This window comes from Opisthorchis viverrini (genome assembly GCF_000715545.1).
Source record: "Opisthorchis viverrini unplaced genomic scaffold opera_v5_49, whole genome shotgun sequence".
Classification (NCBI taxonomy): Eukaryota; Metazoa; Platyhelminthes; class Trematoda; order Opisthorchiida; family Opisthorchiidae; genus Opisthorchis; species Opisthorchis viverrini.
The window spans coordinates 1,546,876-1,563,285 of NW_008751705.1; the positions used below are offsets into that span (position 1 = coordinate 1,546,876).

At 45.9% G+C, this 16,410-nt stretch overlaps 2 protein-coding genes across 2 annotated transcripts in view; one reads left to right on the forward strand and one right to left on the reverse strand.

The window, feature by feature from the left end:
* The window catches only part of T265_13254 (hypothetical protein), a gene marked incomplete at both ends in the record, with an annotated part of 67,862 nt that overhangs the window by 49,098 nt on the left and 2,354 nt on the right, over positions 1-16,410 (reverse strand). The window contains 4 exons of the mRNA XM_009167955.1: positions 8,438-8,729; positions 9,088-9,231; positions 9,396-9,839; positions 13,840-14,124. Of these exons, the coding sequence (XP_009166219.1) occupies positions 8,438-8,729; positions 9,088-9,231; positions 9,396-9,839; positions 13,840-14,124 (1,165 nt within the window). The remainder of the gene's footprint in view (positions 1-8,437; positions 8,730-9,087; positions 9,232-9,395; positions 9,840-13,839; positions 14,125-16,410) is intronic.
* Positions 10,545-15,136, forward strand: T265_03444 (hypothetical protein; the record flags this gene model as incomplete). Its single annotated transcript, XM_009167928.1, has 5 exons — positions 10,545-10,656; positions 13,650-13,737; positions 14,485-14,633; positions 14,661-14,746; positions 14,939-15,136. The coding sequence occupies 5 exons, from the start codon at positions 10,545-10,547 to the stop codon at positions 15,134-15,136; spliced, it is 633 nt and encodes a 210-aa protein (XP_009166192.1).

Here is a 16,410-nt window from a genome sequence, read left to right on the forward strand (position 1 = left end):
GCGTTCCAACTGAAACATGAGACGACCAGTGTGCAGCACATTCAGTTGTAGAATATCATAAACGAGAGATTCAGATGAGTCTCTCATGAAAACCGGATTGATCGGCAAATGAGTATATTTCTCGAGAAGCAAAGTTCTCTTTTGCCACCGCCAACATACAATTCACTGACCACACAGTCAATGACTTACATGACGGTAAACCGGGGATTTCAGTGGGAAAGCACGATGTTATGGTGACAATGGTTTAGAGAGAACGTTCGGGACACGATAAGCACCATTCAGGTAGAAAACACCAAAAGTGATAGGAGATTATGATAAACTGGGCGTGGCGCGCGGAATCAGACACAAGCTCCCGAGGGAAAGATCTTATCCTCATTCTTATATTCCGATCGTTTCTAAATGGATGGGAGTGGTCTGCCAGGATTTCAAACATCGTGTGTGGCAATTGGCTTCAATCAGGTCACGAATAGAGGCCCAGTTCTCTGATATTCACATACCAGTCCTCAGGAAACACAACTTTTAGCCGGCCCGTTAAAGTTTCTGTAGAGATTATACGCATCAAAAGAACAACACCAACTTGAGTTGTGTTTTGAACACAAATCCATCTTAGAAAAAAAAGCAAAAGTCGGCTTCTTGGTTTGTCGGACGCCCAGGCAGCTGTCGTTGTTCTCCTGGAGACTGGTGCTGAGTACTCAGCGAATGTGTCTTGGGTGGCGAACTGAGACAGTTCACCCATACACAGGAAACGTGGCGTAGAGAGTTACTCAGGCTGCATTCGGCATCCTGCGTCATTGGCTGTCACTAAGATCTACTCAGTATCTGACGATCCTCGAGGATGGTCCAAGCCAAGCATTTACGTGCACAAGATTTTTTCGGATTGTGTAAAATTCGCCCGTGCTAACCTGCCTGTTACCCAGTCTCTGGTTGCCATTCTGCCACTACAACGGTCGACTGTCCTGATTCATACTTCAATGCTTTTGTCCTATTGAATCTAACGGATAGACAAAGCATAACAGCTCCAATTGAGAACATCACCATCAGCCACAAAACAGCGTATTTGCCGTGCAGTGGTTACAGCTGCCACAGTTTCGATCACCGACGACTTGGAGAGGAGGGGTAGGTAGCTACGCATTAGAGACGGCAGTTGATATAACCAATTCGCCAATACAGGGTCTGTGGACTTCTCATTAGGGAAGTTAGGAGGAGGGACTATGCATTGGAGGCGTACTTTAGCATTATTGACCCGAAGTTCCCACCAGACTCAGGCAATGCCTCGAAGACATCGATGTCCAAACACTGAAGGTCTTTTACCGTCCTCAGTGCAGGGCGGCAGCATTGTAAACTCAATACGACACATAAGTGGATGCCGCGCCTATGCCACAGGTGATGAAGATTCACTAAAGTTGCACCGGCCTCCCTAAATCAGATGAAAATACTATCTTCCGAAGAGAGCACCGGGGGCGATACAGTTGCCCAAGTAGACACAACCTCAACTGGCAAGAATGAGGCTCGGGTTCGAGCTCGCCCAGTCTTGCAGCAAAACTTTACACTTTGCAGGTGTGGAGCTCATACCAGACGATGAGGCAGAATAATTGAGATTATTTAATACTAGCTGCGGCATCAGACCCAGAAGAGCTATGTCGTCCGCGTACTCGATATCTGTGAGCAAATGCTCGAGGAGCATTTCAACGCCGTGAGCCTTAGAGGCTCGGAGTACGTATTTCATGGTCATATCAGTGACGAATTTGAGGAAGGATGAAAGAAGACAACTTCGCCTGACACCACTTGATGTCGTGGCAAAAGTCGGCTTCTTGGTTTGTCGGACGCCCAGGCAGCTGTCGTTGTTCTCCTGGAGACTGGTGCTGAGTACTCAGCGAATGTGTCTTGGGTGGCGAACTGAGACAGTTCACCCATACACAGGAAACGTGGCGTAGAGAGTTACTCAGGCTGCATTCGGCATCCTGCGTCATTGGTTGTCACTAAGATCTACTCAGTATCTGACGATCCTCGAGGATGGTCCAAGCCAAGCATTTACGTGCACAAGATTTTTTCGGATTGTGTAAAAATCGCTCGTGCTAACCTGCCTGTTACCCAATCTCTGGTTGCCATTCTGCCACTACAACGGTCGACTGTCCTGATTCATACTTCAATGCTTTTGTCCTATTGAATCTAACGGATAGACAAAGCATAACAGCTCCAATTGAGAACATCACCATCAGCCACAAAACAGCGTATTTGCCGTGCAGTGGTTACAGCTGCCACAGTTTCGATCACCGACGACTTGGAGAGGAGGGGTAGGTAGCTACGCATTAGAGACGGCAGTTGATATAACCAATTCGCCAATACAGGGTCTGTGGACTTCTCATTAGGGAAGTTAGGAGGAGGGACTATGCATTGGAGGCGTACTTTAGCATTATTGACCCGAAGTTCCCACCAGACTCAGGCAATGCCTCGAAGACATCGATGTCCAAACACTGAAGGTCTTTTACCGTCCTCAGTGCAGGGCGGCAGCATTGTAAACTCAATACGACACATAAGTGGATGCCACGCCTATGCCACAGGTGATGAAGATTCACTAAAGTTGCACCGGCCTCCCTAAATCAGATGAAAATACTATCTTCCGAAGAGAGCACCGGGGGCGATACAGTTGCCCAAGTAGACACAACCTCAACTGGCAAGAATGAGGCTCGGGTTCGAGCTCGCCCAGTCTTGCAGCAAAACTTTACACTTTGCAGGTGTGGAGCTCATACCAGACGATGAGGCAGAATAATTGAGATTATTTAATACTAGCTGCGGCATCAGACCCAGAAGAGCTATGTCGTCCGCGTACTCGATATCTGTGAGCAAATGCTCGAGGAGCATTTCAACGCCGTGAGCCTTAGAGGCTCGGAGTACGTATTTCATGGTCATATCAGTGACGAATTTGAGGAAGGATGAAAGAAGACAACTTCGCCTGACACCACTTGATGTCGTGAGTTTAGGCAAGAGATAAAGGTAAACTTTTATACTTCCGCTGAAGTTGGCGTACAGCATCCGAAAGTGGGTCAGGAGTTTATTGGGGCATCTTTGCTCCACTGTCATAGTGCCTAGAGATACACTGAGACAAGGCAGTCTTCGAGTCAGTGGAACAAACTGGCACTTCACCGTTGAGCGAACACCTTAAGCGTTGTGTTAATCCCTTGGTGGTGGGGCAAAGATGTGAGTGTCTCGTTTGGCAACGTATTTTCCACTTACTCGCATTTTACCCATGCTAAGCGACCGTCAGTGCCAATGACATGCCACCTGCTGTCTCGCCTCCTCAAGACCCATACGTCGATGTTAACAACTAGTCTACCATGGTCAAAAACATCCTGGGTTTTGTTTCGACAAATCGGAACCAGATTAGTCGTCTTTCATTGTCATGGTCTCGAATTATCCACTACCTCATCAATCCACCGGAACCTTCGTCATTATCCCACTTGTAGTGTCGTTCACTCCAGGTGAGACCATGGCGTGCCTGGCTTTGCGTTTTGACAGGCCTGCAGATCGTGAGCACGGCAAGGCAACTGGGGTATCCTCACAGCTGCGGGCTAAACTGGGCAATTTGTTGGTCGATAACGTGAGAACCTTAGCCGATCGCGCCCATGACAGGCGTTTGAGAAGCGCAACACACAACCCAAGGTTGTAGTCTAATCGACCATCAGCAGGGTAGCATTAATAGCGTGCGCTACAGCTTCAACCAAGATAACGACGATGCAACAAGATATTCGTTCACTGACCAAACTAAATTAGTATGGGGCATTCATCGATCAATGGAAATTTCACATAATTTTAAACAACAATTCGTCCAGATTGAAGCAAAAAATTACCAACAGACATGCAAACTTACCACCTACGATATCAAAAGTTTAAACAGTGCATTAGCCTGTAGGTTATGGACAGAGTCACTCACTGAATAAAGACTGTCTGAGAGCCAGAACGACCCGACTAAAAACTGGTTTATTTTTACTAGTTACGACCGCACCAAAGCACCTAACAAACTGGAGATTGGGCACCCTGTGTTTTGATTATGGCATAAGTTGCAAGACGTTTGAAGAGAGGTAATCTGCACAGACAAGCAACGTATTTCTTCCTAAAATAGGTATTTCAGTGTTCGATCCTTTAATGGTTGTATTGTCCCCTTTGAAGGATATTTCGGTTAAAAAAGCCTTTACGAATACCGTGTCGCTAGCAAGACGTACGGTTTTCTGTCCGCTACGCCGTTAAATAGATTGTGGAGGTTAACCGTTTCGCACAGGTAGGTTTGTGATAAGTTCTAGCTCATCCGAGATGGCTCGGTTGTTAAGGTGTGAACTGACTGACCGGAATGTCTGTGGTTCGAAACCAATTTCGGCTGATCTTGTCTAGGCTTGGGCAACCCGACAGTTCCTCAATCCTTGTGCTTCCTTCGAGTGGCACCGCAGCTAGGTGCCGAAAGGATGTTACAGCTGAACAGTTTTTTTAGTCTAAGATAGAGTGTGGTGTGCTAACACAGCGGGCACTTGGGAACAATGTTTGGACAATGTTACGTTACAGATTCATAGGGTTGAAACTCGAGAAATTCATGTATTGATTCGAATATCTATTCCTGTAAAAATTGTTCTGACGGTTTCATTGAACCTAAGTGTTATCGGGACGTTGAGAAATACGAAAATATTATCAACTTCCTCCTTCCAGGTTGCGGCGAGATTTGGGTGATCTAATCATATTCTCTCTGGGGAATGATTTGAAGAGCTGTTAGATTAGTTGTCTGCATGGACTAAATCGATTCAAATAAAAAAACACGAATCACGAATTTATTTCCACGGCAACGAAACGTATGTTTTTGGATGACGAAAGCTGAGATCACCAAATGCTTAACTGCATAAACCTGGTTGACCTGAAAAGAGAACTGTTCTATATCATAAATATGTGGACTTTCTAAGAACTATGAATACGGAGTAACTCTTCGACCAATTTTAGTAATGCCCAACTTCTCACAACACAAACTGGTCCCATGAATATGAAACTTCGTTCCCACGTACGTGCTGTGCTCCCACACCAGACTGTACCTCAGATGGGCTGGAACTTACCACAAACATGCTGGCGAGAAACGGATGCCCTTCAAAATTCATCAAACGGCACAGCGGAGAGAAGACGTCTTAGCAGTGGCGCGGTATCCGTAAAAGCATGTTGTAGAATTCCGCTTCAAAGGCGACAATGAAACCACTAGAACAACGGAATGCTGAGGAAGACGTATAGAGGGCGGATTCTCAGTGACTTAAGGGTTACCATTCCATTCAAGGGACCGAGTCCATCAGCATGCACCAGTTCACGTCTCGTTCGTTTGTTAGTTCAGCTGTAGCACCCTTCCGGTGCCTAACTGCCATGCCACCCGAAGGAAGCACGAGGGCTAGGATACTGCCAGGTTGCCCAAGCCTAGACTGTGGAAGTTGAGTGGCAGAGGTCGGATTCGAACCACGGACCTTCCAGTTAGTAAAATTCGCGCTCTAACCACTCAGCCATCTCGCTCAGTTCACATCTAATTGAGGAATAAGTTACACATTTGAAACCAATGGATGTATCAATGCTCGAACAACAGAGCAACTATTCACCGAAATTCGATCGCGGTTGAAAACCTGACACATCTGCCACTACAATAATCGACGTGGCCAGACAGCTTATGGCTACGGTTAACAAGGTTGATTCGACCCTAACATTCCATAACCTAATCGCTCGCCGGAACTCACGTGTTCTAAAGTTCACCGGGGCTGCAGTAACTAATCGACGTAACGGTAAGACTACCTTGAAGCTGGTACAGGTTTGCAACCACCTTTTCGATGACTAACCACACCACGATCCACGTGACTGTCCACCCTGTTGTAAAAGTCTGTTTTCTGGTTAGTGGTAATTTAGTACTGACAAGCGGATAGAAAATGAGTGCTAGTTTCCGTTTTTTACAGTGTAATCCAAACTATTGAAGCGACATAACTTCTATAGCTATTTACTTTCATTGGCTCCCTTTTAGGCTTCATATGGAATAGAATCTATGTGCGTTGTTATCCTACGATCACGTGACTACATAGGGAGATGACCCTAAATAGCACGCGAAACGGACAGTCGGGCGAGATGCCGAGATGGACGCAATCACGTGCATATTATTCCAACGCCCTAGAGCTTCGACTACTGGAAACAATCGACTTTTCATCAATATCATATGCAAAATAGGCTACAGTTGAAAAATATTTAGGACAAGGACGCATGAGAAAAGAAGATGGAATTTCATCGTGTACAGTCTCCGATAGGTGTGTTTGTGGATCTAATCACAAATTTGATCCTATCCTAAGCAGTCAAGTATCTAGAACGGTTCCGTTTATCAAAAGTTTGCTTCAAAAGCACACCAAGACGCGTTTGTTAACGGCCTACAACCTTGCTCATTCTATCAGACCTTGTAGTTGGGTGTCTATTTTACTGAGACTTTGGGATTAAACAACTGATATCATACACTGTCGATGCCTTAGTTTCGGATGTTTTTTACCCAGGGGCGAGAGGTCGTCCAAAAAAAAGACGGAAAGGATCGCATGGCTTTCCCAAAACGGAAATGAGTTTGTAAACCGACGAGCTTGTTGCTTTAAATGAAAAAGATAACTGCTTAACATTATGATGATTTATTTCCCGGCCTGAATAGAAATCATCACCCAGATGAACGACTTCACATCTAGCAGAGGAACCGAAAAAATCGAATGCGAAGTCTATTCAGAGGAGAGGACAAAGTTCTTGGGAGGTTGCTCATAAAGGAGTCGGTCTTGAAGTATGATGAGTTGCGTTTTCTTGCGAGTGGCGCAGCAATTCTACACACGGTAACTCTATTAGAGTCTCCGCAAGATTCTGCTGAACAGCTGCGGAAGCTGCTGAATTCGTCGCCACCATGCCTTGTCCTGACGGTCACGGGTTATTCGGCAATACATACCCGGAAAGTCTTGGTATGCAAGTCGCCGATCAGCGCGACCAGCTGTTCGAACTGCCGGGAAAGTCGCACACACACACACACACACACACACACACACACTTAGAGTACGGACATGTTAACCCTGTCTGGTCAAGATAGATCAGATGCGTTCAGCTTGCGAGAGTAGATCGGCGGGGAAGTGCCTATTCTGCAAATCAGATGACGCTGCAGCTGGAGAAATGAACTGTCGACTCAAGCTCATAAGAAGGGGACTCGAATCCAGTGCTCCTCCGAACTGAGCCTGGACAAGAGGAACGCTGTTCTAAAATGAGTTATGTGGATATATTTGTTGGTCTATCCTTGTGGTTTCCGGTTCACAGAGAGAGGGTTACATTTGTTAACGAGAACTTGTTCCTGTCTGCAAAAAGTTCTCAACTTGGCCCCAAACAGTTTTATTTGAAAAAATCGATTTCGAAAACGAAATTAAAGTGCAGCTTGATGGGTTCTCTAAGGAACGAACCAGTCCAAAGGAACACAATTTCCAAACGCAAGTTTCATCTGACAGACGATGACATAACCATATGACTTTCATGAGGTTATTGCAATTCAAGCAAATTGAATTTCTCCATCATACCGAAGAAGCTGTGCTATGTTGGCTAGGGACAGGGCAGACCGAGTGGAAAAGATCCAGAAAACGATTATTTTACGAAAATTTTGTAGACCCTCAGTGATAGTACCGATGAAGCAGTGCCTGTCCTTGGATTGAACCTATCAAGTTCTTTGTTGCGATGAATCAGGTGATGTGTCTAGCAAGATTAGGGGACAAAGTGACTACTCGAAAAGTGCTTTCCATGAGATCACTTCGGCAGTTGGCTTAGGATAGCTCATATGTGAGCTTTCTATCAAGGTGATGTGTCTAGCAAGATTAGGGGACACAGTGACTACTCGAAAAATGCTTTCCATGAGATCACTTCGGCAGTTAGCTTAGGATGGCTCATATGTGAGTTTTCTATCGAGCAGTAGGTTGGTCGTGTCTAAGACTGGTCTACCCGGTAGAACCTGAGACCTAGTGCGACGGGGGGGACGAGATGGTTCAGCGGTTAGAGCGCAAATATACTGATAGGAAGGTCCGTGGTTCGAACCCGATCTCTGCCTCTCGACTTCACCTGTCTAAGCTTGGGTAACCTGGCAGTATCCCAGGCTTCGTGGTTCGAACCCGATCTCTGCCTCTCGACTTCACCTGTCTAAGCTTGGGTAACATGGCAGTATCCCAGGCTTCGTACTTCCCTCAGGTGACATGGCAGCTAGGACCGAAATGGGGCTACAGCTGAACTATTATTTTTTATTTATCATTAGATGAAGGGTTGTATACCCGCGAAATAATAACAACCTAACCGTTATTGTGCATCACGCTACCGATAACATGCCTTATACAATCACTAGCCTACTGTGTGAGGTATAAAGGTGGAAACGGAAAACAAGCATACGTACCACGCCAGGTAAGACAATGTCGTTCTAAAGTCGCGGCTAACCACGAATGAGGCTGCATCATTTCACCGTGCGGCACAATTGGGAGAACCGGTTGGGAACTCGACGTATCAGAACTGTCCGAATGGAACAATCCCAAAAGGGTGTGACAGATAACTGGTCTTAAACTCGGAACCTGTTCACTCAGGTGGACCAACCAACGCAGAAATAGGGTGAAAAACATAGCCATGTTGTAGACGTCGGCATGTTCACAAGAACAATGAAGTGGACGGTTGGATAGACTGGATGAGGTACGCTGAAAAACAGAACAAAGCATAGACAGCTGATTACGTAGTGTACAGTAGATCGGAAACGGCGTTGACCAAACAACAAGTCACCTGAAGGGGAGGAAGATGTCCAGCAAATGGCACAGAGGTAAGAGCACGTTGTATAACATTCACTGATTGGGAATAACAACAGCTTAAGGTTAATGACGGCGATGATATACAATAAAAAGTGACAAGTAATTNGAGAAGGCCACACACTTGAGATCAAAACGACAACGGGAATCTCTAACGCTGGGTGTCAAACATCAGGGTTAGGATATCCCTCTTCTCCGAGATGCACTTACTATTAAGAACGAGAAGAAAGCGAGCTAAGCAAATATGTCTTACCATAAGAGCAGCAGCAGTTTTGGCTGCTTGACTAACACTCAAGCCAGTTTGCAACACGCTGCGTCCATCACGATTGACCACAATTGCATGATACGTAGCCTGTTGTGTGGAACAACCCATCACTCTGCGCAATGTCTTGATCACCTGGAATAAAGCCAAAATATTCAAAGCCATCATGATCATATTCAAAGTTAGTTTGGCAAAAAAGGATCATCGGTAAGAAGTCAGTAGGCTACAGAACCATAGCTGGTAGTAACCGCATAACTCGCCTGTTCGTAGTTATGAAATTCATTGTTGTGAAGGATGACAACGAAAGCATGGGAGGCAGCGGTTCGATCGGAGGCTGTTCGGGTGGGGCGCGGAGGGAATAGCTGGGGGTGTAGCCGACGGGCTCGGGCAAGTTGGGCCAAACCGCGAGCTTCCACGTCCACTGCTGTACGACGTTTGGGCGCGGTCCGAGGCCACGAATCTTCATCCAGTTCACTTGCATCCATTGAAGGCAGTACTAGAGGAACGTGAGTGATGGGTGGAGGCCATTCATCCCAAACGTCAGGGCTATCAGCCGCTTCGTTCACCACACAGTCATCGTTGGACCATAAATCAACAACAGATTGAACAACGGATTTCTTCTCCGAATCATCGAAAGAGAGACGCCAATCTTCTAAAACGTCCAATAAGGAAACCAACGTTTCTTGCAGGTCAGAACTCCCCGGACGGTGGCTAAGCGGCAGCGTTGTAATGGGACGCGAACCCTGGAAGTTATAAAGGAGAAGTACGAATGTAATTGAGGGGAAAAGGTAGGCGCATATTGCATCAGCAAAAAACGATCCGTTGAACAACCGAATGGGGAACGCAAAGATAGGACTGCCCAATCAAAGGAAAAGCCCGAAAACCTAAAGACAACGCCTCAGATGAAAAGCTACAAACGGAAGGGTCTATCTTTTCTCAATCCTCTTGAAGACGACATGGGCTTTGTCTAAATTACCAGTCGTTCGCAGCATTCTCGTAGAACGCTGTCACGAAATGAGCTGGTTGTTCACAAACCCCTCACGAGGGCGACGTAAATTGCGTAGTCAAACACGTCTAAACGCACAAAAATATGGACAACATGTGCATGATATTTACTCAAACTTCTGCTTGACCATCAAAGTTCACCATTCACTTAACCGAGAAAATTAACTGAAATTGCTTCGTCTAACAAAGGGTGCTGGACAAATATTACTCACTACTTTGCTGGCTGTTGCTGTGGGGAGCAAACAACGATGAAGTAGTCCAGGCATGGGAGCGCGTGCCGCTGTGTCCGTCTAGCTGAGACGACCTACGGCCAGCAGCATAAAGAACCACAGATTCTTTCGATATATGATGACCTTCATAGTCCATTACATCATCAACTAGAAAGAAGAACGCTTTAGCACAGCTACTGTTCAGCCGTAACACCCTTTCGGTGCCTAGATGCCATGCCACCTGAGGGAAGCAAGAGGGCTGGGATACTGCTAGGTTGCCCAAGCCTAGACAGAGGAAGTCGAGAGGTAGAGGTCAGGTTCGCACCAAGGACGTCCGGACTGGATTGTCTATGAGCGACAACAAAGTAGTCTGTTGGAGCCTTCTATTAGAGGGCTACTCGCTGGCGAAAAACCCGTAAGGAGCAGTGCATGACAGCGACGCGAAATGAAAACAGGTAGAGCCGAAGAGAGTCGTGGATGGGCACATGCAAGTGCCCAACGCGATTCTCTTTGCACACAGTTTAGAACCTCATATGGCAGCGTGCTATGACTTCAAAGCCGGACTTCCCCGAGTTTGTTTTGGGTGGGGTTAACAGAGGGCACCGTATCGGATTCACTGCACACGTCTTACTTCGACATAATAAGCATAAGGTTTCGTTTTAATACTGTCCAAGGGTGTAGCCACATTGCTCGCTGAGGACATTGGACTTTTTTTTAGACTAAGTCCCTAATCTTCCGCTTTCTCTCTACCATTTACGAGGGCGCTCTTTCCCCATCGCTGTGTGGCGGTGTTTACGACTGGTTCACGCGCGTGAACGATTGTTGTGTCTCCATTAGCACGCAGTGAAAGTAACAGGTGGAGCATCAACATTCTTGTTAGAGGAACTAGAAATTTTCCTCCCCAGCAATTTCCGGATAAACAATTTGGCTACTCCCTTTATACTTCCAGAGAAGCACACAGTGAATCAAGGCTTGACACATGGAATCTAGCGGGTCCAAGAATCAATCCCCGAAATCCACGTCAGCTTAGGAATGGGTCCCGAACTGTCATCTTACGCTGATTGGTGCATTATGGTTATTCTTCAAATATATGTATGCACGCTGTCGAATGTCATTTTTATCTTGCACATAAAACGTAACACATCAAGATCTGGCTTGAGGGGGAAATTCCGATCAAATCGGACCAGTTTAGTTCAGTTCAGCACCGTGTGCGTATCGTCCGTAAGGGTGATAAATCGAAACCACCAACTATCCGAATTCCTTCGTGCGTTGCACGAATAGAAGTTATGACAAGGCCACAACAACCAATCACAACAGGATTGTTAGTACCCTAACTGGAAATCAAAACAAATAACACTAGAAGAGAAAACCTCACACTGGACATTGACCTTTGCAATGTGAACGCAAGCTGAGATTCGAGTACTAACGAAAGAAATCCCCACCTGCACTCAAATTTGAGTCTGCTCAGCTTGTGAATCCGGATGTTTGCGGTTTAAAACAAGTTGGTGCATAGTCTTGAATCTTAACTTGCTGTCCGACCTTGAAATGCTCGACTTTTGTGATATCTTCCCATAGGTTATTAGATCCATCTCACCTCCCAAAATCATGGGGAACTGTATCGAAACCACTGTACGATAGTACGCGGGGTCTTACAGGATTAAAATGGTTCCTAGGGCAGAATGGAGTACGGAGATAGAAAACTTCGTTGAATTATTTCGCCGCTTGTTGTGGACTCTCCGGGATTCTCTGTTTGAGTGGATAATTATTTCAAAGACAGAGTTGGTCATCCTACCAGAAAGATGTGAGACTCTGATATCTTCCAAACTGGACAACAGAAGTCTACCAATTCAGGCACTTTGGAACAAAAGGTATAGTGATTCGATCGGCAACGAGCGAACTGATCCAAATGAGCCAACTATGAAATGCTCACCGGAGAAGTTCATTTAATTCATTTCTGATAGCCAGGAAGCCCATAGGAAGACACCTTGTACACTCAATGTTTTTCAAAGGAAAGTGATATCTTCATGGAATTATTCTGTCGACATGCGAAGATGGCTAGGCCGAAACAGTCAGCACACTATGCCCCATGAGTTAATTCTCTCAAAAGCCTGTTTCGACCTTTCTGAAAAGGCAAACACGGTACCCTAAAGAATAATTACCACTGGTTATTCCCGAACAGTAAGTTTTTTTTACACGGTACCCTAAAGAATAATTACCACTGGTTATTCCCGAACAAACAGTTTTTTTTACCTGCCATGAGCTTCGAAGTGCACCAGCACTTCTACTTACACTGGGCACAAACAGTGGGCTTTCGAGTGTTGGCTCCAACTATTCGCGCAAGTTCCTTCCCTCCCGTTCCGCACGTAATGGACTAAATCTGCAGCACAGCAGATAACTTGGGATCGACCGATCAATCAACCTTCAATCTTCAAGCGAGTTTGTGGGGCGCACCCTCATGTACAAAATCAAGGTCGAACATCGGTAAAAAGAATACAAAGGGCACTACAGATGCGCGATGAAATAAGAATTCAGAGCGTGGGATCAACACTAGCGAATAGGCCGTTGTCTTGTTGGTTGCAGTCCGATCAATTTTGTCTTCGAAGAGGGATTGCGACCGCTCGAAGTTGTCGGGACCATATCTGTCTCAGCTACGCCAACTGGGTCGCATACGGGGAAGCCACCAACCACAGAGAACTGATTGCGAATGATCTCAAGTGGTCAAATGTCCGGTGAATTGATGGCACAGTCGTGTATATACCGAATACGCCGATTTGACATCATATGCCCTCGACTGTTCATTGATCATACTGAGCCAACCAAAAGCTGTACGTACAGCAAGGCCAATTAATAGGAAACCTTTAATTCCCCGTGAGGTCAAAACTAAAATTCCCACGCGAATTTGAGACATCCAGTTGAACAAGACGAGACAAAAGAGATGATACTTTGTCAAATAGCTATCTTCTCGTTATTCATTTGAACTGGTGAATCTGTAGGTGAGTAGGTTCAAGTTGTGAATACATTGATTCAGGCTAATTGTACAGACTAACTACAAATTGAACACATTCGCGCTTCAAACAGATTAACCTTTTCGCATCCGGCAGGTGTTGTAAGGCACCAGGGCTGTGAATCGTTTGCGTACACAACGGTTTACAGGAAATAGAGACTAAATTGTCTATATTTCCAGTTGGCTGACACTGTTGTGGTTCCCAGCTTTTATTTCTTCTGCGAGTAGTCTAGTCCCAAAAGCACCACATTAATGAACGGGTTAGCAGCTTTATTCGGCCAACACCGTCTGAATTTCAAAGTTCGTTATTCAAAATCCACATTTCTCTTCACAAGATCCAGGCAAGAGCGATCTCAAAAAGGTTCCACGGGTGAACCTGAAAGCCGGTCTCTCTAAAGAGTCGGAATCGAATTCCGATTGCAAGTAAGTGCACACTTGGACAAAAGATCTCTTAACACCCATCACAGTCACTGGGGAATACGTTCACATGACTACAGAGTAGGCAATATAGCAAATTGTCATTACCTGAAGCAAATCGTTCAAGCAAACCACAGCACTGCTGACCAATGGTTTTAAAAGCCTCACAGTCCGCAAAACCAAACTTGACGGAAGGCTTTCAATGTGGTCACGCAGTTTATTTAGTTCCGATTGGAGTTCTTCCTCAACCGAACTGGCTGCATCCTCTGCTTCGGTTGTGCTACCCGCATCATCACCCGATTTGGCAGGCTGATGGTCGGAACAGGCTGCCCCAGATCGCCAGGCTTCCAAGTCCCCACAGTCACAATAGCCACCACCACTGGATGTGTGCATCTGTAAAATATATATTTGGAGGAAAAGAGATTAGCTCAATGTTAAAGTAGGATTTCAATGAAACTAGCGCAGACAGTCCCGAAGATGTAAGCAAGGGCGTAGATATCAAATGAAAACCATAAATCAAATAAACAACAAAGGGTAGAAACCATCATACCTGGCGAAGTATATTGTGAAGTTTCATGCGTAGAGTGCAGGGAAGAGATGAAAAAAGTCAAGAATGAGTTGCTCTCAAGTACATAAACTCACCTACCAATATTTCAACAAATTACCAGAAAGCCTAATAGTACTGGATAGATTGGGATTCAGGTTGACAGGATTAAAGAGGCTCTAGAATGAATACTACTCATCAAACTCCAGGACTCCGGCTAAAGAAAGAAAATGTAATTTCCTCTGGACTCCTGTGAAGTCCTTGATTTCATTCTCGACAAAAATGGCCGTTGATCCGACCCGTCCAATATGTACGCAATTGCGAGAATGCTCCGACCGTCCAATGTTGCTGAACTCAAGTTTTTTGGGTTGATTAGTTACTACAGCGCTTTCTTGTCGATTAAGCATCGTTTGCACGAACCCTTTAACCAGCTTTCGATCAGAGGATGTCGAGAGATTCGGTAACGCGACAGTCAGCTTGCATTCGAAGAAGTAAAGAGGCTGTTGCGGTCCAATCTTGTGCTCAAGCACTTCAACCCCTAAACGCCAATCATTTTTACAACTGATGTATTGAACCACGAAGTTGGAGAAGTCATAGCTCAGGCATTCCCTGATGGTACGCAAAAGGTGGTCGCTGGCCCCAGCTGAACGGAATTAGTGGCAGATTGAGAAAGGGGCGCTGTCTATCATTTTTGGTGTGAATGGTTTCCGCAAAATTCTTTACAGCACAAACTTCACGCCTGTGACGGAGCATAAACCACTGTTTGGTTCCGAGAAAGATAACCTGGTCAATACGGTTAACCGCCTGCAACGGTGGGGCACGACTCTACTTGGCTACAAATTTACCATGAAGTATGTCTAAACCGAGAAAATTGGGCAGACCGACGCGCTTTCGCGCTTGATTGATTTCACTGAGATGGAACAACAAGCTAACGTCATGACAGTCGCCCTCAAACCGGAAGTCCACGCTGTCATGTTGGAGACCATGAGCTTGTGACTGTTAATACGGTCTGTGGCACCAACAAAGACGACAGCGTACTACAGAAGGCGATGGGGTACCACCAAACAAGCTGGCCAACAACCTGCCCATCTGTAGAACTCCGGCAACTGTTTCAAAGACGGAGTAAATAACTGTCTTTTCTTTGGTGACCGAATCATCGTTCCCATCAAACTTCGTAGACGAATCCTAGCACAGCTTAACAATTAACATCCAGTAGTGAGTCGCATAAAGGAGCTCCCTAGCTGTTGTTTATTGGCCCGGTGTGCATGAGCATATCAAGCAGGTATGTTGGAGCTGTTTCCGACGCGCCGCTGACCAGAAGTTACCTGATCGACGGTCGCCGCAGACTTGGCCACAGCCAGGAAAACCATGGTCGCGTATCCATGTGGATTTTGCCGGAGTAATTAACGAACAAAGCTTCCTCATCGTTGTCAATGTATTCAGTAAGTGGCCTAAAGTCCCTATGTCTGAGAAAACAACGATAGCAGTCATCGCAAAACTGGGGTATTTGTTTTCAATTTTCGGCCTCCCGGAAACTATTGTAACCGACAATGTTCACTTCCTATCAGTTTGGTGAATTTGTTCAAAAACATGGCATCACACATATTGCTTCCCCACCGCTCCATCCCAAATAAAATGGTCAGTCTGAGAGGTTCGTAGATACTTTTAAATGGGCGTTGACAAAAAATAGGGATAGGACCACGGCAGAAGTCTTGGATATGTTCCCGCTGAATTATCGAGCAACTCCCGATCCGCAGTCTCCTGACGGTCGCTCTCCAGCAGAAGTAATGATGAACAGACGGTTGGGACCTACCCACGACGCCCATGTGCTTTCAACCACTGACAGAAGGGAAGCCAACATTCCGGTCTGGAAACCATATGCTTGTTACAGACTATCGTCCTGGGCATCGAAACTGCACTGTTGTGGTCGTCCTCAAAAGGATCGGTCGGATGGTTTATAACGTCGGGATCATCTACATGGAAACGGTGTGTCAGTCAGCTACGGCCAACTGAGTGCCCGATCCAAAAAGCGGAAGAACAGCCATTAGAGCTTCCAAGGCCAGTCCGAATGACCATTGGTCCATCTGCACCGTCTACGACCGACCAACCGCTGAAACCGAGATGCTGAACCGATC